This window comes from Calliphora vicina, chromosome 5 (assembly GCF_958450345.1).
Source record: "Calliphora vicina chromosome 5, idCalVici1.1, whole genome shotgun sequence".
Lineage (NCBI taxonomy): Eukaryota > Metazoa > Arthropoda > Insecta > Diptera > Calliphoridae > Calliphora > Calliphora vicina.
The window spans coordinates 17564038-17591114 of record NC_088784.1 but is presented as its reverse complement, the minus strand read 5'-3'; the positions used below and the strand labels follow the sequence as shown (position 1 = coordinate 17591114).

The 27077-nt window shown below is 30.4% G+C and overlaps 1 protein-coding gene across 2 annotated transcripts; it reads left to right on the top strand.

The window, feature by feature from the left end:
• Nucleotides 1-499: 499 nt before the first annotated feature.
• Isha (Insulator su(Hw) mRNA adaptor) lies at nucleotides 500-26224 on the top strand. Of its 2 annotated transcripts, XM_065514277.1 has the most exons (9): nucleotides 500-832; nucleotides 1536-2132; nucleotides 2370-2702; nucleotides 8177-8329; nucleotides 8496-8582; nucleotides 13114-13393; nucleotides 22341-23561; nucleotides 23624-23878; nucleotides 24202-26224. In XM_065514277.1, exons 1-9 carry the CDS (start codon nucleotides 803-805, stop codon nucleotides 25353-25355), a joined length of 4110 nt encoding a protein of 1369 aa, XP_065370349.1. In that variant the 5' UTR covers nucleotides 500-802; the 3' UTR covers nucleotides 25356-26224. The 2 variants fall into 2 exon arrangements, with proteins under 2 accessions (XP_065370349.1, XP_065370350.1); XM_065514278.1 differs by lacking the exon at nucleotides 2370-2702.
• The last annotated feature ends 853 nt before the right edge of the window (nucleotides 26225-27077 follow it).

Sequence of the window (27077 nt, the reverse complement as noted above, 5' to 3'; positions counted from 1 at the left end):
TGTTTATTTTTTTTCAAACTTCCAAATGTTTAAAGTATTTCGTTTCTGTGACGAATTAATTTAATGAGCTAAAAGTTTAAGATATTTGGGTTGGAAATAAAAACAAAACAACTACATAAAAGTATAACAGTAATTTTCCAAAATGCTTTAGTACCAAAAACTTCATAAACTTGTCTTAAAGATAATGTATTGTATTCAGTCAATGGATATAAAGAATGTCGGTAAATTTTTAGCAGTTGTTATTGTCAAAAATGCTTTAATTACTATTTAATGCTCTATCACGATTTCACTAGAGTGTTTTTTCAATTAATTACAAAAATATAAAAAATAACTTAATAACTAAATTTTCTCAGTATAGTACCGTTAATATTTTCCGTGAAAGCTGCCATACTACTGTACACGAAATACAACCCTGCTATTAATTTGACAGCAATTATACAACTCTGCGAAAAATCGCCATTTTGCCTTATTCTTTTACTCTTCCTTTTTGTGAGTGCTTGAAAAGAAAAAATTCACACGGTTGGTGGAAAAAATTTCTTGTGGAAAGTTTTTCTTAAAAAAAGTGTTAAATATTGAACAGAAATTGATAGAAATTCTATAAAAACACAAACTTCAAGTGTATATTTAATAAAAATATATAAAATATGTATATTTCCAAATATATGAGAAAATAAGTGCAAGAAAAACAAGACTTCTTTATAAAGTGTACAAAGAAAAAAATTTTTTGCTTAATTGAGGCTGCTGCTTGCAAGATTTTTCTTGACGGGTAGACGAGAGACAAGAAATCTTCTTTAAAGCAAACATGGAAAACGTAGTAGCGTTTAATAATGAGGTAAGCTTGGTGAAATTTCTAAATTCATGATAAAATATAAAATTCCAGTTTTATTGTAAAGCATTTATTACATAAATATTAATGTACCAAAAAAAATTATATATATATGTAAAAGGAAATAGTCGGCGTTTGTGGAAATTTAGTAAAACGGGCCACGTTTGTCAGTGTGTTGTTTATTGGTTGGCCTTACACCATTCATTCTCATTTAGAAGCTTTTTGTTTTTTTTTTTTGTCTTATTCATTTAGTTGTAGCTATTATCAGTAGCAGTTATTTAGTTAGCATATATTTTTAATTATTTATTTGTAATTTTATCAATATTAGTTGGTTAAAATGCTATTGATAAAATATTTTTTTTGTTTTTGCTTGTTTTTGGTTTATTTACCGTTTCTCTTGCATTCTGCAATATTGTATTTTTATTATCTCTGAGATAATAAAATGCTGCCAGATCGGCAACTTTATACTCCTCCCACTTATCTGGCTCATTCAAACGCCTCATACCAATAAAACGGTTCATTCCCACGACAGCCGGTTCTACGCACCTGAATGATCCGAGTTCACTCGACCAAGGGCTGTCAACTGCAATCACTGCTGCTACAACAACAACGATAAAACTGTTTATTGTTATTTCATTTTTTTAGTTTAATTTAATTTCTAGAGACATTTATTAAAAACTATAACTTCTTTTTCTACATTTCTTTCTAGCTCTCCGGGCTTTACGAAAGTAAACCGCCCATTTCCAAGGCAAAAATGGCGGCCATAACAAGAGCTGCCATGAGAGCGATTAAATTTTATAAACATGTGGTACAAAGTGTGGAGAAATTTATATTGAAATGTAAGCCAGAGTATAAAGTACCGGGTCTGTATGTTATCGACTCGATCGTACGACAATCCCGTCATCAGTATGGTCCCGAAAAAGATGTATTTGCACCACGTTTCGCCCGCAACATGAAGGATACATTTGCAAATCTATTTCGTTGTGCACCCGAAGATAAAAGTCGCATTATACGCGTGTTGAATTTATGGCAAAAGAATAATGTTTTTGCTCCCGATGTTATACAGCCCATCTTCGATTTGGCCGATCCGAATCATCCAATTTACTCAATGCCGCCACCGGGAGCCTCTGGCAGCTCAGCAGGTCCCAGTGGTTCGGGCAATATAAGTATGACTGATATATCCGGATCTCAGGCAAATGGCGGTTTGAATACCTCTGGTGGTTCTATGGATATGAGTTTGGGCGTCGGTGGCAGTGGTGCCCCTCAATCAGATGACAAACCACCCGGTGGATTGGCCGATCTATCGGTAAGTTAAAACATTTATGTTTTCATTTATTTCTACATACATTCAAATTGTTAATCTTATTTAAACATTTCTCACAACTATGTAACTAACAACCACCATACACACTTGTCTTATGTCTTCTTTCTTCTATACTCTGCTTCAATTAACAATGCTTACAAAACGTTTATGTATGGACTTTATTGTTTTCAAATGTAAATGTTCATTTGTTTTGGTTAAACTCTATATATGTGTTTGTAGTCTGCAAGTCCTCACGAACGTGCACAACGCAATACTAACAACTCATTGAGACAATTAGAACATAGTAAGCAACACAGTAAACGTTCAAATAATAACAGTAACAGTAATACAAATGCCTCCAATATGGCCTCGACCTCAAAATCACGTGAACATTCTTCGAAATCAACTTTGGAATCGATTAAAATTCATCATCCCGAAACTTATAGTAAATATCAACGTAGCTCTCATGACTATGAGTACGATGATGGTGGTGGCCATCATATGGCCGATGGTGATGCCAGCAGTGATGAATGTCTTGTTACTTCACCCAAGAATTCCAATAATATTTTGGATGTAAATAATGAACCTAATTTTTTTTATTCATTTTTCTTTTCTGTGTTATTTTTGTTTGTTTTCAATTTGCAAATTTTTTTTGTTTTTTTTTTTGTAATGAGAGAAAAATTATGTAGATTTGTATTTATTTCGATAAATCTTAACATTTGGCTTAGGTTTTGGAAAGGTTTTCAGCAATACCAAAAATTCCCTTCACATGTTTATTTCATGAATTTGATATTTAACTCAAAACAGCTTAGTTTTTACTTAGTTTTCTTAATATCTTTTAAATTTGCAGTGTATTCAACACTGAAATCCAAATTCTTTAAAAAAAATAACTTCCTAATGCTGAAAATACGTACAAAATGAGTTTGTCATTCCTTTTGTAATTTCCACATATAGCGGAGTCAATATAGCCATCTGTTGCGTCTGTTTGTTGAAATCATCTTTCCGAAGCTCCCAGTTAATTTACAAACATGATTGATATAGATCTCTATTATATCGGGAATAGTCCTGTTTCGGTTGCAGTTTAAAAAAAAGCGTAACCACTTTTTTTAACACAATTTTGTTTGACGTTGTTTACTCTTACAAGTGTTTTGTATGATCAAACAGCATCAAATAAAATAAAACTAAATACTTGTTTTTATATAAGTTTTTAAATAAAATAATTCAAATATACATAATTTATTTATTTGTGTGACCCTACCTTAAGATAAAACCGCGACAGCCAAGATTTGTCCACCTTTTATTTATACCCTTCACCTTCGTGAGAAGGGTATATATAAGTTTGTCATTCCGTTTGTAATTTCTACATTTTTCATTTCCGACCCTATAAAGTATATAAATTCTGGATCCTTATAGATAGCGGAGTCGATTAAGCCATGTCCGTCTGTCTGTCCGCCTGTCTGTCTGTTGAAATCAATTTTCTGAAGACCCCAGATATCTTCGGGATCCAAATCTTCAATAATTCTGCCAGACATGCTTTCGTGAAGTTTGCTATTTAAAATCAGCAAAATCGGTCCATAAATAACGGTTTTTGACCTATTTTTGATCTATATATGGATTACTAAGTCATTAATATAGACAATATGGATATCTAATGATAGATATTTCAAAGTCCATTGCAACGATGTAGATAAGTTAACCCGAATGTTTTTTTCATCAAAAAATTTTTATTGTCATACATTTTTTTTTTAAAAATTTTGAAAAAACTTTTTTTAAAAAAAATTAAAAAACAATTTAAAAAAAAATTTTTGAAAAACAATTTTGTTTGCCTAAAAATATGTAAAAAAATTTATTTTAAAGTATAATTTGGTGAAGGGTATATAAGATTCGGCACAGCCGAATATAGCTCTCTTACTTGTTTTTATAAAATTTTTTTTTTACAAAAAATTTATGCTCACCAAATTTTGTTTTACTAAATTTAATTTTCACCAAATTTTTTTTTCACCAAAAATAGTTTTTAGTATTTGTCTTAATATATACTTTGGTGAATTTGCACAGCCGAATATAGATCTCTTGTTTTTACCAAAACTGATTTTTTTCAAATCATATTTTTTTATACTCTTCACCTTCACTGTTTGTTATTCCGTTTGTAATATCCACAATATAATTTTTCCGACCATATAAAGTATATACATATATTCTAGATTCTTATAGATAGCGGAATCGATTAAGCCATGTCCGTCTTTATGTCTGTTGAAATCAACTTTCAATATCTCCGGAATTCTTCCGGCTCGGTTGTTATTTAAAATCGATAAAATCGGTCCTCAAATGGCTGAGATACATATGAGGAAAAAACCAGGACAACCTCGATTTTTGACCTATTTTGACCTATATCTGGATTACTAAATCATTAATATAGACAAGATGGATATCTAATGATAGATATTTCAAAGACTTGTGCAACGACGTATATTTTTTTTTTCACCAATTAATTAATTAATTAATTCTAAATTAATCTAAATTTCAATTAAGCGCCACTTTGGTAACATTTGAAATTTTGGTAACAGAAAAAATTATTAACCCGAATTTTTTTTTTTCACCAAAAGTTTTCTTTCGCTAAATATTAAAAAAAAAATTGAAAAAACAAAAAAAAATTGAAAAAACTTAAAAAAAAATTATAAAAATTTTAAATATTTAAAAAAAACAATTTGGAAAAATTTTTTTCCAAAAAATGAAATAAAAACTGGAAAAAAAATATTTTTTTTTACCTAAAAATATTTAAATATTTATTTTGAAGTACAGTGGTGGCCACCAATTTAAGACAAATACTTGAATTTTTTTCATCAACTGAATTTTAAGTGCTATAGAGCCAAAATAAAAGGACCTCTAAGGTATGAAATTTATTATTAATGTTTCTAGTTTCTGAAAAATGTTTGGAAAAATCGGTAAAACATATATGGACAAAGATATGTGGAAATACGTTGACCCACCTCAGCGAACATCCGCTGTTAATAACATGATATGACCGAAACTAATGGAACTAGAAATACGAAATTTGGTCCGAATATTTTATAATAATAAAATTATAATGATATAAATGTGAGAAAATACGTTTATTTAAAAAAAAATTTTTTTGGTCAAGTTGTAGAAAAATTTTATATGTTCGTGGTGAATATTTGTGAATTGACACAGTCGAATAAAACACACTTGTGTGTTAAAACAGTCCTCATGCATACATATTTGTGGAAATATTTGAAAAAATAATTGACAATCACGTAGAATTTAGCAAACAATTTTTGTCTTAAATTCCTGGCCACCACTGCATATTTTGGTGTATTAAAAATATATATATTTTCCAAAAAAGTTTTGTTTCACCTAAAATTAGTTTTCACCAATTTTTTTTTTAACCATCAATTTTTATTCAATGTTTTTTCTGATAGCCCTCTTTCTGTTTCATTTAAAAAGCTAGTGAATACTTCAAAATTTCCACAAAGTAAAGATTTCTAAAGAACAATTAGTGTAAGCTCAAGTAGTAAACATTATTAAAATCTAACAAATATGAAAGATTATAGGACTTGTTATAATCGTTGCTCATACCATTAATTTTAATTTATTGTTGAATCACTTCGAAATATCATGTACATACTTAGATTTCATTCAAACCGTAATGCCCAGAGCTTTTCTGTGTTCATATAGCTAAATTCAACAAATATTTTGAACATAAAATTCGTTATTAAAATTACGTTCAATTTGATTAGCTTGGAGTCTTGGATTATTTTATTTGTTATTTATTTCAATTGTTTTACAAAACAGGGCCCTGTTTGGCCCTGTAACTCTTTCCTTTTTTAAACATTTATCAAATATGAACTATAAGTTTTGTACATAGACAATAATTTTGATACTTCTGGGTTAATCTATGAATCCATTAGACGAAGTGAAGTGGGATGAGCTGGCTGGTCAAGCACATTCGCACGACAGCCGGTTGGGTAATCGCACCAGATTGACCTGGGAGGTTACTCCCTAATTCGATTCGAATTACAATTTAACACACTTTTTCGAACATTATCGCTTTCGGATTGAAAATTAACCAACAATTTTCCAAAAAAAAAATTTCACTAAAAAAATATTTTCCCAAATTTTTTTTTTCATCCACAAATCTTTATAAAAATTTGTTCTTTTTATTTTTTTTTTTACAAAAAATTTGATTTCCTAAATTTTTTTTACTTAAAATAAAAATACAAAAAATGGCGAAGGGCAGAAGTAAAGTATATCTGATTATCTGCGTATTTGTTGATCAACTGATTTCGAAAAACTTCTCAGATAAAGAGAGAATCTGATAAAATATATAGTTTTTGAAGGTTAACCGTTACATTTAACTCTGACGAGAACTCAGATGGTGTAAAACTAGCATAAGTAAATTATATTGATGTATCAATCATGTTGATTTCAACACATAATAATTATTTTGTTAAAAAATAAAGTCTCCTTTCTACTATGTCCAACGTTCCTCGAATTTGTTTATCCCTTTCAAAAAATTAAGATTTGTCGAGGTCTTCAAAATAGATAGAGATAATTTAATCGTTGCAGTCAAATCTCTTTCCGCCGAGACATTTCTTTAGGTTTGGAAACAAGAAATAGTAACTAGGGGTTAAACCCGTAGAATAGGGTGGAAGAATCAGGTAATTCAAGGATTTTTTCCATGGATACTGCAAATATGTGTACACTTTTTTGCACCCGATTGTGAGCAAACGCGGCAGTCATCTTTCGGAAAGCTTTCTCCTACTCCAATAAATAATTAAAATAATTCTCCTACTCCAATAAATAATTCAAAATAGAAATCACTGAGCCATGTGAAGATGCCTATGTCTTCCACAATCCCTCGCACTTTTAACCTCTGATCGGTCAACATATCTAAAATCTAAACCTCCAAAAAACTTTATATTTTTTTTAAAGTTTTTGCAATTTTTATACCCTTCACCTGTTGAAATCAATTTTCTGAAGACCCCAGATTTCTTCGGGATCCAAATCTTCAATAATTCTGTCAGACATGCTTTCGAGATGTTTGCTATTTAAAATCAGCAAAATCGGTCCAAAAATAACGGAGATATGAGCAAAAAACCAGGACAACCTCGATTTTTTACCTATTTTTGATCTATATCTGGATTACTAAGTCATTAATATAGACAATATGGATATCTAATGATAAATATTTCAAAGTCCATTGCAACGATGTAGATTAGGCTATAGTAAGTTGGACCTACAATTGGTCAAAATCGGAAAAAATATTTTTTAACCTCAATTTTTTTTTCATCAAAAAATTTTTATAGTCATAAATTTTTTTAAAAAAAAAAATTTTTAAAAAAAATTTGGTAAAAACTTTTTTAAAAAATTTGGAAAAAACTTTTTAAAAATTTGGAAAAAACTTTTTTTAAAAAAAATTAAAAAACAATTTCAAAAAAAAAATATTTTGAAAAACTATTAAAAAAAAAATAAATTTTGTTTACCTAAAAATATTTAAAAAAAATTATTTTAAAGTATAATTTGGTGAAGGGTATATAAGATTCGGCACAGCCGAATATAGCTCTCTTACTTGTTTTTAAAACAATTTGTGAAAATGTTAAGAATCGGTCCATGATTTTTCAAATCTCCCCGGAATATGGTATCCATAAAATTTGGTATTGAAAATAGGCAAAATCTGAAAAAAAGTTATTGTTTTTATACGAAATGTAAAAAATCGTTGTCAGTATTATATTGATTCGGCAATGCTGAATATAACACTATTCCATGTTTTAAATATAATTATGAATTAAAATAATTACGAATTGATGATCTTTACTTGTTTCAACAGTGAATGAAAATATTCACTCTTCTTTTAATATAAATTAAACTTTGCCAAAGACCAAAGACTTATGCCAAAAATATGTTAATTTCAAATTTTTTCTCATATTTTTCATTAACTTTTTTTGTTTATATAGTTTTGTTGTTATTTCAATTATTTTTTTTGTTTGTAAAATTTCTATTTTTCTAATGTTTTTCCATTTCTTTTCTAGAATAACAATCTTAAGCAATTATTAAATGATCCCAATGTTTTACGTCAATTGCAAACTTTGCAAAATTTTACTAAATTCAAACAAGATGACAAACAACACAATTTACGTTTGCAGGAGGAGGCTTTCGAAAAACATTTACAAAATGTTTTAAAGGTAATCAATCAATGTTTATTTAAATTTAAATAATATTTATGTATTTAATTTTTTTAATGATTAATTAAGAATATTAATTTGTTAATAATAAATGTTTTCTCTCGTTTATTCTTGTTTTTTTTTTTCTTTGCACATTCTTTTTTCTTTTTCTTATTTATTTTTATAGAATTCCGCCTCTTCTGGCTCGGCCAATCAAGAAGCTAATGATTTCAATAAAGAAGTGGAATTCGTTTCGGAGGAACAAAAAATTGAGGTACCAAATTTTAACCATTTTTCTTTTAACATTTTATTATTTGTTACAAACAAAAAAAATTCAAATTTTTCTATATATTTTTTTTTTTTGCAATTTAAAAGAAAAAAAGCATAAACAGTTTAAGAATTTCTAGTAAATGTTAAACATTTTTGAATTAAATTTTTAAAAAGTCGAAAAATTTTACCAATAATTTATCAAAATTACTAAAATTTTCAAATTCGAAATATCAAACATTAAAATTTACCACAAATTTATAAATTTTTTATGTTCGAAATTTCGAATATTGAATTTGTAACTATGACATGTAAAATATAAACAAAAACTATTACAAATTACTAAAATTTATGAACATTTTAGGAAATTTAAAAAATTTTCAAATTCGAAATTATGTTTAAATTTCGAACATTGAATATTTTACTTTTAAATGTAAAATATAAACAAAACTATTGAAAATTACTAAAATTTATCCAAATTTTAGGAAATGTGAAAAAATTTCAAATTCGAAATTATGTTCGAAATTTCAAACATTGCATTATTAACTACCAAATGTAAAATATAATAAGAATCTTTTAAAAATTACAAAAATTTATGAACATTTTAGGAAATTTGAAAAATTTTAAAATTCAAAATTATGTTAAAAATTTCGAACATCGAATATTTTACTTTTAAATGTAAAATACATATAAACAAAACTATTGAAAATTGCTAATATTTATCCAAATTTTAGGAAATGTGAAAAAATTTCAAATTCGAAATTATGTTCGAAATTTCGAACATTGCATTTTTAAGTACCAAATGTAAAATATAATAAGACACTATTAAAAATTGCTAAAATTTGTAAACATTTTAGGAAATTTGAAAAATTTTCAAATTCGAAATTATGTTAAAAATTTTGAACATTGATTATTTTACTTTTAAATGTAAAATATAAACAAAACTATTGAAATTTATCTAAATTTTAGGAAATATAACAAATTTAAAATTCGAAATTATGTTCGAAATTTCGAACATTGAATATTTTACTTTTAAATGTAAAATATGAACAGAAACTATTAAAAATTGCTAAAATTTATGAAAAATAAAAAATTTCAAATTCGAAATTATGTTTATTTTTCGAACATTGAATATTTTACTTCTTAATGTTCTCAAAAATAAAATTAATCAAAAACTATTTAAAATTCCTAAAATTTATTTAAATCTCCTAACATTTTATGCTTTTTTTCTTCTTTAAAATATTTATATTAATGTTTATAAAAAAAAAATGATTAAATACCATTCATTAACACAATATAAAGAGAAATTATAGGCAATGTTTTGTTTGAAAAAAAAAACAACCCTCAATTTCTGTTGAAAATTAATTTTTGAGAAAAATTCCAAAGAAAAAAAAAACCTTATAATTTCTATTTATTTGTGCTGACGTGCAGTTGTTAAATATATGAAACAAAATATTAACTAAATAACAAAATACAATGAAATGAAAATCAGCATTAATACCTTATGTTGTTATACGTTTAAATTCAAACAACAAATTTCCCTCATTAAAAAAAAAAAAATACTAAAAAAGGATGAATACAAAACAATAGTTAAATACAACTCCTAACCTAATGACATGTTTAAACATTACAATCAAGATAATGTTATAAACAAAATGTGAAGAGAATGATTTTAAATGTGAAAAAACCCCTTATGAATTTGCTTAATTTAAAGTATTGAATAATTATTAAAGAAATTTATTAAACTTACATATATAAAGTAGACCGCCTTGCCTTCAAAAAAAAAAGAACAAGTCTAGGAAGAAAATTTAAAATGTTGTATTTGTGTTTAGATTTCATTCGTGTTAGTTGTTTGAATGGCTTGGAAAAAAAAACTGTGAAGGTTAGAATACAATTTGTTGTAAAAACTCATTGTGAAATCAATAACGAATTGTATTTCTTCCTTAGCAATGGTGTCTTAAATAGATGTTTACAAGAGATCTTGTACATAAATATAGCTTGAATTTTCTTTAAAAAATTTTGTCTTGTTTGTAACTAGCAACAATTTTCTATAGAAAATTTTGTCTAGTTTGTAACTAGCAACAATTTTCTATAGAAAATTTTGTCTAGTTTGTAACTAGCAACAATTTTCTATAGAAAATTTTGTCTAGTTTGTAACTAGCAACAATTTTCTATAGAAAATTTTGTCTAGTTTGTAACTAGCAACAATTTTCTATAGAAAATTTTGTCTAGTTTGTAACTAGCAACAATTTTCTATAGAAAATTTTGTCTAGTTTGTAACTAGCAACAATTTTCTATAGAAAATTTTGTCTAGTTTGTAACTAGCAACAATTTTCTATAGAAAATTTTGTCTAGTTTGTAACTAGCAACAATTTTCTATAGAAAATTTTGTCTAGTTTGTAACTAGCAACAATTTTCTATAGAAAATTTTGTCTAGTTTGTAACTAGCAACAATTTTCTATAGAAAATTTTGTGTAGTTTGTAACTAGCAACAATTTTCTATAGAAAATTTTGTCTAGTTTGTAACTAGCAACAATTTTCTATAGAAAATTTTGTCTAGTTTGTAACTAGCAACAATTTTCTATAGAAAATTTTGTCTAGTTTGTAACTAGCAACAATTTTCTATAGAAAATTTTGTCTAGTTTGTAACTAGCAACAATTTTCTATAGAAAATTTTGTCTAGTTTGTAACTAGCAACAATTTTCTATAGAAAATTTTGTCTAGTTTGTAACTAGCAACAATTTTCTATAGAAAATTTTGTCTAGTTTGTAACTAGCAACAATTTTCTATAGAAAATTTTGTCTAGTTTGTAACTAGCAACAATTTTCTATAGAAAATTTTGTCTAGTTTGTAACTAGCAACAATTTTCTATAGAAAATTTTGTCTAGTTTGTAACTAGCAACAATTTTCTATAGAAAATTTTGTCTAGTTTGTAACTAGCAACAATTTTCTATAGAAAATTTTGTCTAGTTTGTAACTAGCAACAATTTTCTATAGAAAATTTTGTCTAGTTTGTAACTAGCAACAATTTTCTATAGAAAATTTTGTCTAGTTTGTAACTAGCAACAATTTTCTATAGAAAATTTTGTCTAGTTTGTAACTAGCAACAATTTTCTATAGAAAATTTTGTCTAGTTTGTAACTAGCAACAATTTTCTATAGAAAATTTTGTCTAGTTTGTAACTAGCTTGAATTTTCTATAGAAAATTTTGTCTAGTTTGTAACTAGCTACAATTCCTAACGGAAATTTGAATTAGGAAGTGAAGGGACTGTCGTGGACAGGCTTAATAGTTATTTATAAATACAATAACTGAGACAATGGCAAATTGGCTTAAAATCAGTTCTTGGTTGGTTGATTCCGTTTTGATATGATCACACCAAATTAGAAGGTCTTTGAAAATTTTATCAAGACCAGATGATAGTGAAAAGAGAATTCGAAGGTTTCCAATTAAATGACACAGTCTGGTGTCCGATGTCTCAGATATATCATGCAATATATGTATGTTTAGAAATCTGTAACTCAATAAATAAAAAAACTGAGAAAAACTGTTTCTTCCCGCGATCCAGACAGCTAACAAATTCCAACTCGAATGAAATCAAACACAAATTTAGCATCAAAAGAAAGTTACCTAAAGAAACTACCCTTAAAATCTTGCTTAGAATTTAATAATGTCTTCAGTTAAAATCAGTATTTATTAATTAAAAAAATATAATAATAATAAATGACTAAATGGCGTCGGAATTTCACAAACAAGAATATAAATTAAACGTATTAAAAAAAAAAAAAAAACAAACGACCACAAAAGGTAAGGTTAAAGAATAACAGAAATTCCGTACGGATCTGAAGGTATAACAACGTTTGAGTAGACAGCTGGTAAGTTTTAAATTAGTAATTGTTTTAAAAAAAAAAAATGTTAAATATTTCTCAACAAATTATAAAAAAAGGGAACCAACAAGAAAATTTGCTCAAATTTATTATGAAAACCAAATACGAACCAAAAGTGTGATGAAAACCAAAATAACGAAACAAGAAAAAAGAAAAGGTCACCACAACACATGACAAAATTTTGTTAATGAGTTAGAAAAGAGTTTATTTTTTATTTAATTAATAAATGAAAACGCAGGCACACACGTCAACACCTCTCCAACGTACTTTCAAAGAGCTTAAATGCTCGCTTTCTGTTTGTTGTTAACTCATTTTGTTTAACGATTTTTGTATCATAAATGTTTAATTTAAACATTTTTCTTAAATTAATATGACTATGAAAACCTCATCAATTCATTTAGTCTAAAAAAAAATTAGTTCTACTTTGTGGACATATTTTTTACAACCACTTCATTCCATCCACCATCAACAACTTTTCCCTGTCATTTTTATTTTATTTTTTTCCTTAAAACTTATTACATCCTCTACCTTTCCACTCCCCATGTCCTTTTATAATACATAGTTTTAACTTTGTATGTCTTTTTTTATTTTTTTTATATTTTCTTTTTGTTTTTTTTGCAATCTATTTTAAATTTCTCTTTAAAAACATGTAGGTTATCACTTTGGATGGCAATGATTCTCGTAGTCCCACCCCAGATCGTGAACGCTATAAGAGACGTCGCAGCCGCAGTCGTTCCCGTTCACGTGATCGTGGTGCTCGCAATCGTCGAGGCCGCAGCCGTTCCCGCTCTCGCAGTCGTTCGCCACGTTCGAATCGTCGTCGCAACTCTAGGGACCGAGAGCGTACCAATCGTGACAAGGAAAAGGAACGTGAACATGAACGTGAACGCCGCAAAAAGGGTCTACCAGACCTTAAAAAGGAACATTTAAGTGGTAAAGTTGTCTATTTTCCAATTACAAACAGAGAAACTTGGAGTTTTATAAAATTAATTAATTTATACACATGGTTTAAAAATAAACTTATTTTACTAAATAGAACAAAGTATTTAAAAATTAGAAAACAGATTCTATAGAAAATTCAAGCTAGTTACAAACTAGACAAAATTTTCTATAGAAAATTGTTGCTAGTTACAAACTAGACAAAATTTTCTATAGAAAATTGTTGCTAGTTACAAACTAGACAAAATTTTCTATAGAAAATTGTTGCTAGTTACAAACTAGACAAAATTTTCTATAGAAAATTGTTGCTAGTTACAAACTAGACAAAATTTTCTATAGAAAATTGTTGCTAGTTACAAACTAGACAAAATTTTCTATAGAAAATTGTTGCTAGTTACAAACTAGACAAAATTTTCTATAGAAAATTCGAGTTAGTTACAAACTAAACAAAATATTCTATAGAAAATTCGAGCTAGTTACAAACTAGACATAAATTTAGTTTAAACCGTGTATTTCAATGTTTATCTATTATATTTTATAATCCTCCTGGTTATTGGTCTTTAAATTAATATGAATTTTTTTATATTTCAGATTTTTTTTTGTTTTCAAACCTTTTTACTACAAGAGATATTTTCAAGATTTTTAAAAATTTCGCTGTAATAATGCGAAATTTCTGTATTCAATTTTGAAATGTTCATTTTCAAATCATTTCCTTTTAATGTACAAATCTTGCATTTAAATATTTCGGTATTAAATTTTGAAAGTTTCAATTTCAAATCGCTTCATTTTAAAGAAAAATTACTTTAATGATTTGCATTTTTCGGCACTCTCTCTTTGACGTTTTTTTTTTTTAATCAAAATTCTATTGCTTTAAGGAACTAAATGAGAGAAGGACGACGCTCTTTCTGGACAAACATCTTTTATTATTTTCATTCAACGTTGAGAGATGCATTTTTACCAACGTTTTTCGTTTGTAAACCATTTGGTTTATTGAAGTTTTTCGGTTTTACAGCCTACATTTGTCACATTACAAATTCTTGGTTTCTTAACCAATTCTCACATAAATTTTGGCAGCTTTCTCGTGCTTTTGAAAACAATCTGAAGGGAACCCCTTCAACAAGTTTCCTTACAAATATTCTCAACAAACGGATTGTTTCTTCTTCTAATTGTTTAAATGTTTCTCTACTTTCTTTTATATCATTTGAGATCAATTAACAATGATTTCCATAATTTTTATATTTCAAATTTGACGTTTTCCGCGAGAAAGCAAACCAAAAATAACCTACTTGTGCACAAACATCTTTTAAGAGTTGATTTTTATCATTGTGTCCCTGAAAACTACTATGATTTGAAAGAACTTTTGTACTTTATGAACAAAATTCTTTTATGATTTTATTCATACAACTTTAAAAGCTGATTTATATCATCCTTTTGTTGGAGACTTTTCCAATCATACCCCTGAAAAGTACTTTGATTTCAAAATTCGACTACTTTGATTTGAAAGAACAGTTTTCTGTCGAAATTTGTTCTTTATGCACAAAAATCTTATAATTTTAGTCATACAAATTTAAGAGATGATTTTAACCATCGTCATTCTCACGAAAGCCGGTTCTCTGTCACCGGAATTACACGAGTTCACTTAGGCAAGGGCTGCCAACTCAGTAGCAAGTTGATGTTAAAACAATATTCATCGTTTTGTTGTTTCATGTGACGTTTACAACAATGATCCTTAAACTTCATTTGATTTGCAAGAGGTTTTTCTAATTACAATTTGTAATTCCTAAAAAATGCTAACAAATTTCAAGGGGACTGATGACACCCCTGATATTTTCTGCTAAATTTTGAACAATTGTTGATAAAACATGAGTTCCCCCCTGGGAAACAAAGTCACAAAATCCTGCAAAATAAAATTTACCAAACACCGGACTAATTGTTGTTTAAACAAATTGATATTCTAAAGAAAATCACTTAAAAAAAAGTAAACATTTATTAGGATTACCTTAAACGTTGCAACAAAGTAGGTGCCCCCTTGGGGTCAAAGTTATAAAAATCAAATTTAACAAACACAGGGCTTGTTTAAACTGTATGATATTCTAAAGAAATTAAGGAATTATTTATGAAAAAGTTCAAATTTCATTAATTTTTAAAATTCATCAGGACGTGCTTCACACACGTCAAGTTTACTTAAGCCAGACTTGAGTTTGTAGTTGAGAGAGGAGAGGAGATTGCAACGATTTTCCTCTTTTTCTTCTTCTCTCTTCTATAAACTCAAAACTTGCTTAAGTAAACTTGGCGTGTGTGAACCAGTGCTAGATAAATAATTCAAGATGAATTTGAAAGATTATTGAAAATTTAACATTTTTCTTAAATTATTCCTTAATTTCTTTAGAATATCAAAATGTTTCTACAACAATTAGCCAGCCATGGGTTTGTTAAATTTGATTTTTCTTCTGACTTTTGTAACTTTGCCCCCAGGGGGCACCACCAACTTTATTGCAAAGTTTAAGGCAATCCTGATGATTTTTTTTTCTTTTTTTTTTTTAAATATTTACATTAAACATTTTAATAATATACAAATTTTTCTTTTCTTTATTACAGAGAGTGGCTCTTTTGGAATGACGTGTGTGTTGTTGTGGTTGTGTTTTTTGATTGTTGTTGTGACTTTAAAAACAGTTTCTGTGGTTTTGTTTAAATAACCACACTTTTGTAGTCCGTTATTGAGTTCTCGTTCGTGGTTCCATAATTGTTAATTAGTTTTTGAGCAAATTTAAAAAAAAACTCAAACGCATTAAATGACAAAGAAAGCGCGTAGACAAGTCTTTAAATGTTTACTAATTTATACTTAACTGTTAGTTTACTTGCTGGATTTTTACTATTTATAATAGTTTTGGAGATGTTCAATACAAAATGTAAACAATATATTGAAAAAAAATAGTAAAACTAGTAGGCAAACGTATCGGACGTTTAGTTAAACTTGTTTCTTTTTAATTTCCCCAGAAAAGATTTGTTAAATAAGAGTAAATTTTAAAAATTTTGTGGTTTTATGAGAAAGAAAACACACTAGAAATGATACAGTATCTCAGAAATATACATACATATATATATAATAGGTATTGCTACAAAATGTTCCCTTTAAATCATAATAGAGCACTTTGCAATAGCGTTCTGAACAAGTTATAAAATTGTCTGGCTAAGAATAATGTTGCCTTGCAAACATTTTTTTTAAAATGTTGCCCTTTTTGTGCTTAAATCATTATAAAATCTTAAAATGTTGCCTTGCTACAGGATAACATTGTTGTAATGCTGCCCTCTCTTTATCTAAATCGTAATACAGCAAAAATATGCACATTTTTAACAGAGTTTCGTGCAGTTTTCTTAGCTAAGGCTAATGTTGTTTTCATAATTTAAATGTTGCCCTGCAATATACTAAATTATAGAGAACGTAAAAAGTATAAATACATAGTGCCGGTTTACACCATGATTTTTAAGACATCGTTTTTTCTTAATTCTCTTTTGAAGTTGCTTTTACTCCAACCCCTCTTATCCACAAACTCAAAAAATCATGACTTAAAATCACGAAAAAAGTCATCGTGTGAATCCCCACTTTTTAAATATTTATACACATTACAACATTTGTAGTTGTAGTAGGAATGTTGATGTGTCTTTTACAACTCAAAAAACTTCAAGCTGTAGCAAAAATGTGAAATGTTTTCTCTTGTTAAGGTAACCCCTTCATCGGGTTGCCTTCAAAACAACTTTCAATTTTGTGTTAATAAAAAACTTCATTCCTAAAAATTTTAAAAATATTTCCTATATTTTTCACTTTTAAAGATTTTCCACTCTTTTGTGTTAATAAAAAGACCAGCAAATTTGGAAGTTTTGATCTCAAATTGAGAATGATTTCTTATTTTAGAAAAATATGATGTTTTTTATAACAAAAAAAACTCCTAACACTGTTACTGCTGGAAAATGTTATTACAATCGTTCTTTTTACACCTTCAGATAGACTTAGCATTATTTTCTATTCGATATAAACATGTCCGTTCATGTCCGTTCATGTTGTATCATTAGTTTTCTTTTAATTTCGACATATTGAAAATAAAAGTCAAAAATATGTTAAGTTGAAGCTAGGTAAAGACTGTATAAAATAGTACTATGGAAGCGAATATATGACTGTATAAAGACGTACGATTGAAGCTAAATTGTAACAGAATTTGCAGATTAAATTGTAACTGCATAAGGACTTGTGATTGCGGCCAAAGAAGGACAGTATAAAGACTTACGATTAAAGCTAAATTGTAACTGCGTAAGGACCTGTTATTGCAACTAAAATATGACTGTATAAAGACGTACGATTGAAGCTAAATTGTAACTGCGTAAGGACCTAAGATTGCAGCTAAAATATGACTGTATAAAGACGTACGATTGAAGCTAAATTGTAACTGCATAAGGACCTGTGGCCGCAGCAAAAATATGACGGTTAAAGACGCACGATTGAAGCTAAAATATGAATATAAAAATACTTACGATTTCCCAGCAGTTCGAGGAGACAGTACCGAACTAGTGATTTTACCCATCCTTAAGGTGGGAGCTAGTTACTTCGATAGCCACGTGACTAGTCATTTTAACACGGGCATGTCCTAGGCAGGGGGTCAATTGTCTCTCTTTGATTACAATGGGACTGTCTAATAGCTGGTCCAAAGTAGGCAACGCATTAGATTCACATACTGGTTACATAGCGTCAGTTACCTTACTAGCTTTGTAACTGGTTACTTGATCAGCTACTTGACTAGTTATTTTAACACGTACATGTCCTAAGCAATTGACTCTTTTGATACAATGTGACTATCTGATAGTTGATCTAAAGTAGTCAACGCTTTTGGTGGGTAAAATAAAGTGCAGTACAAAAAACATTATGAAGTGACTTCTCCATAGGTTACTAAGAGACACTAAAGTGACTATTGACTTCATGCTATGTTACATGGGAGACCAGATACTTAAGCAAAAATAATAATAAACTGTATGAGAATTATATCAACACAATTTGTATAAAACCAGTTTGTACGAATTACTCACAAAACGTTTAAAGTGACTACACTCCAGATTACTTAGAGACACTTAAGTGTCAATTGTCTTCACGCTAGATTACTTGGGATGTATAAAGTAACCAATTGTCTTCTCTCTGCACTACAAAGTGCACACACGTGTCAAATGACCAAAATATATTAATTGGAGTTAGCCAAGTGACAAGGCAACATTTTTGACAGAAAAAAAATAAAACTATTGGCTACTTTTTCGAAAGGATAAAACTGTGATTACATATATGTTTTGGCAACAAATTTCCTGCCACTTATTTTCAAAACGGCTGTCATTATTCAAATCTATATAAAATGGTTTCTGGACTGGACGCGATGTCGTGTGTGTTTTAAATTTTCCTCAAATGATTAAACAAAAGTTTGTGTTAAGGTTTCCCTAGGTTAGGTGTTTGAACTGCGAAAAGTAATAGAACTTGTTGGTATTCGGTTTTTATAATAAATGAGCAAATTTTATAATTTAGTTACTGTGATTACTTCTAAATAATTTTATTTAATAGTTTTTTATTTTAAGAATCAAAAACGATTTTACCTATGAACTTGTAAAATTGTACTTAAAATAAACGAAATAAATCTAATATCTGCTTGAAACAAAAGCGTTTCCAAAGAATCGTAAATGGAATAGATTGTTTATTTCAAAGTTATTCCAAAAACAACAAGCTTGTCAAAGGAAGAATGTTATTCTTTATGTAATTCCTATACATTGAATTGGAAACATAAATCCACATCTTGAGTTAAACATGAAGCCATTCTTTTATTTAACTGTGACGATACGTACGTACATTACTTACCAAATAACTTCTTGTAAGTTGAATTTGGGTGAATTAAATTTTCAACATCATTAGTTCAACATTGATGTTCTCAATGGCATTTTGATCGTATCTTTTGATTACGCCATATATAATATAAGAACTTAAGGCATGTGATTAAACCTAAATAGAACTGTATACTTACGATTGAAGCTAAAATATGAATGTGTAGTAACCTACAATAGAAGCTTAAATAAGACTATAAAGACCTACGATGAAAGCTAAAATGGATGTATAAAGAAGCTAAATTAGAACTGAATAAAGACTAAAATAGAACTAAGATATAACCATACAGCCCAATTATGAATAAAAATTCCACGGGAATTTTCTCCCTTTTCTCATTTTTCCTATTCAAATTCAATGGGAAAAAACTCCCGGGGAACAAACGCCCGCGGAATTTTTTATTCATAATTGGGCTGATAGTGAAATATATATTGAGAAAAAACGCAAAAAAATCATACATAAGAAAGTGGGTTTTGTTTTCACATAGTTTTTGCTACTAATACAGTCTCGCCTCTTAGGTTTTTGACAATTGAGTTAGGTTTTTTATAGGAGAGTTTCCGATCTAGGGATATAACTGCATAAAGATGTTCGATTGAAGTTAAAATTGGACTAAATGAATACCTAAAAGCTAAAATTGGATTACATAAAGACCTACGATAGAAAGTAAAATTGAACAACAGAAAGACCTACGATAGAAAGTAAAATTGGACAACATAAAGACCTACGATTGAAGCTAAAATTGGACTATATAAGGACTTACGATTGAAACTAAAATTGGAAAATATAAAGACCTACGATTAAAGTTAAAATTGGACTGCATAAAGACCTACGATTGAAGCTAAAATTCGACTACATAAACCCCTACGATTGAAGCTAAAATTCAAGATCCAAAATTTATGTAAATAATTTCGTTAATTTTCTTAATTGGTTTAATGATTTTTTTTTTCGTTTATAAACCCTTGTTTACCTCTAAACGCGAAAAATGTTTAAGGCTTAATGGTGATTTAACATTTACTAACTTTTTAATACAAATAATTGGTTAAATAGTGTTTTTTATAATAATTGAGCAAATTTTTAGGTATTTTATGATAAAAAAAACTTTTGTCCTCTTTTAAATTTCCAATAATTATTTTAATACATGTGTATATTCAAAATATCGGCAGATTATAATTCGCAAAAGGTTCCATCATATATGTCGAATGTTTTGGATCATTATGATACATAAATGTCTTGAGATATTGGCATATTTTCAAATACATAGCTTTTTTCAAGGATAAATATTGAAATCGTCGGTCCATTTTTATTATAGACTAGTTGACTGCCCCGGCTTAGCCCGTTAGCATTTACTAATGTTAGTTCTTCAAGTTTCTGCAACCCACACCTGCCTGTTCTTATTTATTTGCAAATAAAATATTTAAATTTGTACTGCATACTTTAGGGAGCTTTTTTATTATAGTTGGCTGGACTCAAAAAAAAAAATAAAAAAAATTCGAGTTTTATCCGGTATTTTTGAATTTTTTTCTTTACAAACCATCTCCTGAAAATTTCGAATCGAATAAAAAAAATCAGACAAATCGCTCCATCCGTTCTTACGTGATGCCATTACATACATGGACCATTTAATTTTTATATAGATAGATTTTTACGGTAGGCCACTTTTCCATGACATGATACTTTCACCACAGTTTTCTGTGTGTATTTAACCCTCTAACCGGCAAGGCTGCATTTAGGCATGATATGTTAAATGTATGTAATGCTGCTTTATTTGCTTATTTCTCCCGTTATAACGGTAAATATGTGTAAAGAGATAAACTACTTATTGTCTTTTGTTTTTTTTTATTCAAAGAATAACCTGGTATATTTGTTTACCTCAAAATAAAATTGGCCGGTTAGAGGGTTAATATTCAGCGCCTGGTTTTTAGGTAGATGTATAATAAATAGTTCTGCATTGGATAATGCGATTTACTTTTCCAATTAAATTTCACTGTTTATCATTACGAGAGGACTTGTACGATTGAGCTGACAATTTGGACGTTTCAAAAAGCCAAAATCAGCTTTCTATGGCAGTTCTCATTCGTTGAATGAGAAAGATATAAGATAAACTTTGTGCTAGGACTGTATAAAGACCAACAATTGAATCTAAATAGGGCTGTAAACAGATTAACAATAGAAGCTAAAATTAGACTACATATTGGAGCTAAAATATGATTGTATTAAGTCATACGATTAACCCTTAAGTATAACTATGAATAAGTACGATTCCAGCTAAAATATAACTGAATTAAAAGGTACCATTGAAGCTAAAATGTAACTGTATAAAGACTTTCGATAGTAGCTAAACTAGAAGTGAGTAAAGGCATACGATTTTGAATAATCAGATTTAATTTAATGTCTCTGGAAAATTTAAGAATTTTTGAAATGTTAGCAGGAGAATAGTTTTTCTCATAGAAACTCAAATTACGAAAGAAAAAAATATTTAAAATTTCTCACATATTTCTTGGTGTCATATGTATTTATGTTCATAGATAAATACTCATATATCGGATACTCTCCAGTCAAAGACCTAACTCAGTTGTCAAAAACCTAAGTGATGATAATGAAAATACATATTAGTAAAAAAAAGCCTTGTGAAAATAAAACCAACACTCGTATGTTTAATGATTTTGAGGAGTTTCCGCTCCATGTGTATACTCTATGACTAATTTATTAATCCCTAATTCAGAAACATGAACGGAAATCAATTTTTAAAGTTTTGTATGACAACCACCCAGAAATTATATGAAAACTGAGTAAACTACAATTTACCCTTTAATTTTAGTTACAAATGTAGCATTTAATTATCAATTACATGAAATTACTACTATTTATTTACAATATTATGACAACATAACCTCAACAGCTGCACTGTGAGACCGGAAAGAAAAATCACTCTCTTTAAACAAACTCTTTCTCATATATATTCTTTACTTCCTAAACTACAGCATGTTCTTTAGTTACTCATGTTAATTTTGCTTGTCTGTTTTTTTTTTTTTGCAGTTTGCAGTACAACACTATGGGTGGGTCATTTATCGAAACTTGTCTACCAAGAGGAATTATCGGATACGTTTGGTGAATATGGCGATATTGTGAGCATTGATCAAATAGTACCGCGCGGTTGTGCGTTCATTGTTATGAATCGCCGCCAAGACGCCCACAAGGCCATGCAAGCCCTCAAGAATTATAAATTACAAGGCAGAGCCATAACCATATCGTGGGCGGCCGGTAAGGGTATCAAGAGTAAGGAATGGAAGGATTTCTGGGATTTAGAGCTGGGTGTTACTTATATACCGTGGAGTAAACTGGATGAGGGTACCGATTTAGATGCACTCGAAGAGGGTGGCATGTTCGATGAGGATTCCATGCCGGGTTGGATGAAGGAGAAGATAAACAAGTTGAAGAGTTTGAAGGAAGGTGGTGGTGGCAGTGAGCATTTGAAATTGCCTAGTGGTGGGGCTGGTATGTCGGGTCCGCCACCGGCTCTGCCGCCTGGTGGAAATCCGGGTATGATGTTTGGTATAGACACAACACAGCCACCACCGGGTCCTCCACCCACCGGTGGTCCACCGCCCATGTTACCCATGGTACCGGGTCAATTCTCAATGGCGCCACCCATGGGCGGACCGCCAAGAATGCTGGGACCTCACATGGGTATGCCAATATCTGGTATACATATGCCGCCTAATATAGTGCCTCCTCATGCTATGATGATGATGCCTGGCTTTGGTATGGCGGGACCAGGTGGTGCTCCCCCAATGGGTCCTCCACATATGCCTCCTATGGGTGGACATCCCACACAATTTCCACCACCCGGCGGACCACCAGCTTCAGCTTCAATGGCTTCCAATGTGTCCAGTGACGATCAAATGGATATTGAGATGGAAGACGAAGAGGGAGCCACAGTGGCTACAGCATCAAGTGCACCGGCTGGTGGCATCGGCAATGGTATGAATTTCTCACAGCCTCCTCCAGCTTTTGCGGGTGGAAGTGCAGAAAATCCAGCAGCTGCTGCCATCGAACCATTTTCACGTGAACGCAATCGTGGTGGTGTGGTTGGTTCCCGATGGGGAGGACGTGGTGGCGGTGCCGGTCCTGATGAGGATGTCAATGAGGGTAGATGGCGTGAGAATGGCGGTCCACCGCCCCAAGGCGGACCACATAATTTCCCAGACTCAGGGCCACGTAATCCTGGTGGACCACATAGGCCTGATTTTATGAATGGTAATTTGATTTGATTTTCATAATTTTTTTTTTGTCATTTCATATTTTCTCTGTTTTAAAAGATTTTGACAAACGTGGAGGAGGTCCCGGGCCTCGCGGTGGTGGTCACAATTTCAATGGTGGCGGCGGTGATTTTCATCCCAATATGCAAAATCGCTTTAATCAACCTACAAATTTAATGCAAATGCGTATACCTCCACCAAATGCGTTTAATCAAAGAGGTGGTCCCGGTGGTGGTGGTGGTGGACCACCCATGTTTATGCGTGGCGGCCAAGGTGGACCTGGTGCTCAAGGTGGTGGCCGCCAACAAGGACCTGGTAAGTAAAATAAAGATATACAACATCCCTGAAAGTATGAAAAGATTTTTTTTTTTTTAAACTTTGGTCAAACATTTTTATGAGTAAATTCTTTATAGAAAGAAATATTATCACAAAACCAAATTTTGAGTCAATTTTTCCGAATTTTATTTTGTATAATGGGTCGATTATGGATGCCAATCAAACTACAGTTGCGTTGTCAGTTGCCTAAAAGCTATTACAGATGGCAACTGGCAGCTATCATTTCTGTTGACAAATTGGCAACCAGAAATTAAATAAATGTGGGGAAATTTAAAATAGTAAATCTTAAATCTTTTTTGCAGGATTCTTCAATAGAAACAATCCCTTTGATCGCGAAATTAACGAAGGCTTTGGTGGTCGTGGCAGGGGTCGCGGCGCAGGTCGAGGAGGTGGTCGTGGCGGTCGCGGTGGTGGCTTCGGAGGTGGTCCTCATGGCGGTAATTGGAGTGATGAAGAAGGTGACGATGGTGGTTTCAAAAGACGTGGTGCCGGTGGTATGGGAGGCAATCGTTTTCGTGATCGTGAGGGCAGTGCTGATCGCTTCAGCATGCGTGATAATAATAACAGAGGTGCACGTCGTGGACCAGGTGGTCCACCACGAGAACGCAGTGACAGTGAACGCGAGCGCGACAATCGTGCAGGACGTGGCCCTTCAGCCGGCAGCGTCGGTCGTCGTTTGTCTCGAGACAATAATAACAAGAAAAAGCCACGTTTTTGCGATACAGAAGAAGATTGGGACCGTGAGCTCGAAGAATATGATGGCAAGAGTGATAAGAAGCAGATAGGAGAGTCACCCACTAAAACCAGCGAAAATACAAGCAGTATAGAGAAAACTGCAGGCGATAATAGTAAAACCACCACCAGCAGCACCACTACAAATGATACGGACAAAGTGGAAAAACAAGCGCTGCCGGCAAATGATAAGAAAACCGAAACTAAAGACATTAAGGAGGACAATGAAACTAAAGCAGCAAAACCTCACACAGTTAACACGCCGCCGGCAACAGTAGATGATAGTGATAAAAATACTAAATCTGCCACACCACTTTATGATGAACTACCGCCACCGAAGGCCAACACCACAAATAAACCAGCTAATGAAACGACGACAGCAGCTGATGCAGCACCAGCTGACAACGTGAAACCAGCAACATCAGCAGCTGCTGCTGCCCCAGCACCACCAGTAATAGAGAAATCATTACCAACACCAGCAGAAACTGTTAAACCAGCAGTAACAGCTGAAAAACCAGCAGCAACAGCTGATAAACCAGCAGATACAATTGCTAAGACCTCGGAACAGCCATCACCAGCCGTCACCAACTCAAGCAATAACACAAAGGAATCTGTTACACAAAGTAGTAGTGAAGTGGTGAGTGGTGAGAGTAAATCTGCAGAATCTTCTGCTAGCGATAAAGTTGATGCTGCTGATACATCTGCTACTGCTGCTGAAGCTTAAAAATATCCTTAAGCCTTCAGTGCCATGGCAACGAGTTAAACAACAACTAGAACAATTTAGTAACATAAATTCTCCAACAAGAAGGAAAAAAAGAGATTTTAAATGTATATTAATTTAATTATAAAACTCAGCAAACATTAAAAAGGACAACACACAATTAAAAACATAATAATAATAATATAATTTGTATCCCCCTATATTAGTAATACACGCAAAAACAAAACAAAAATTAAAAATTAAAAATATTCATTTAAAAACTAAATTTATTGAGAAATGAAAATTTGCTAAATTAGTTTGGTTTTCTTCTACATTTTATATAATTTTTCTGTCTCGTTTTTGGAATTCATACATACCTGCTTATGTATATGTATTTCTTTTTCTCTTCCTTACATAATTGTCTAATATTATGTATTTGCATTATTTAAGTGTTATGAAATATGTAATTTAATTTAAAATGAAAAGCTCTTCCTGCTTAAAATCTGAAAACATCATGCTAACCATAACTAGCAAGCAGATTGTTTTTAACCTTAATTGAGAACAAACAAAATACATATTAATTTATAATACAACATGTTTAATTAGTTTTATTACCAGCTTTTTATTTCCTTAAGTTTTGCTCTATTTTATATAATCCTGTCTGTTTTCCTCTTCTACATAAACAAAATTCCCTAGTTTTTTCCTCCAAAATCTAAGCTAAATTTAATTTTTAACTACATATAACTCTTTTTTTTCAAACTATAAAGATTAACAAAAAAAAAAGGAAAAAGAAAAATATTTAAATTATAAAAAAAGAACTTAAGCATTAATATTATTCACATTTAAAGAAGAAGAAAAAATCTATAATAAAAAAGTAAACATAACGTAAAATACTACGCTGCTGTTTTAATATTATTAAAAAAGTAACAGCCATTAACCTGGAGAAGAGTGGCATTAAACAGATTATAGGACACTGCCCAGTTAGGTCTCCAAAACTTCAACGCCTCAGTTTTAGGTGTTTAGGTAGAAATTTTCGAAATTTGCCTATAACACATTTGTAAAAATATAAATAAAAGCGATGAAATTAATTTTGCTCTTTCATGTCAACGTTTTTGTGGAATTTTAAAGATGATTGCACCTGTTGAATACCAACATTTCGACTCATACGCATATAGATATTTAAAACCATTTCATGCTGTGACATTACTTCATATTGTGGGACCACAAATAAAGTCTTTGGTGGTGGGCTCATCATATAATGCAGAGTTATATATACACAGGTGGACAAAAAAATAGGTGTGTGCATTACTTTTTTAAAAAAACAATATAAATTATAAAACTTTACTTCAATAAGGAATATTTCGCATTTTTTATTAAGCAAAACTTTTTTAAAATGAAAATCAAGGATTTCAACTAGCGGAAATTTATCCTGTGAAAAATTCCTTGTCATTGCTACAGAAATACTTAGAAATGTGTTTATTTAATTTGTCCCATAGGTTTTCTATTGAATTTAGGTCGTAGCCAATTCAATCAGCTCCTAAAAAATTGTGAAGTTTTTTATCCAACACCACGCAGCAGCATCATTTTCTGTTGGCAAATGGCAACAAGAAATTTGTGGTTGCCCTCTGGCAACGCAACTGAAGTTCGGTTGCCATCCGTAATAGACACATTAGACTCATTATTTTGCTGACGTCTACATTATGGAGGCATATTTTTTCGCACAATGTCGTAGCATAACTGGGGGAT

What these genes read in the sequence shown, in the direction of transcription:
- Isha (XM_065514277.1), top strand. Translation starts at nt 803, where the DNA reads ATGGAAAACGTAGTAGCGTTTAATAATGAG. An exon ending in GTGGATTGGCCGATCTATCG is followed by an intron (nt 2,133 to 2,369) that starts GTAAGTTAAAAC and finishes ATGTGTTTGTAG; the next exon opens with TCTGCAAGTCCTCACGAACG. An exon ending in TAAAAAGGAACATTTAAGTG is followed by an intron (nt 13,394 to 22,340) that starts GTAAAGTTGTCT and finishes TTTTTTTTGCAG; the next exon opens with TTTGCAGTACAACACTATGG.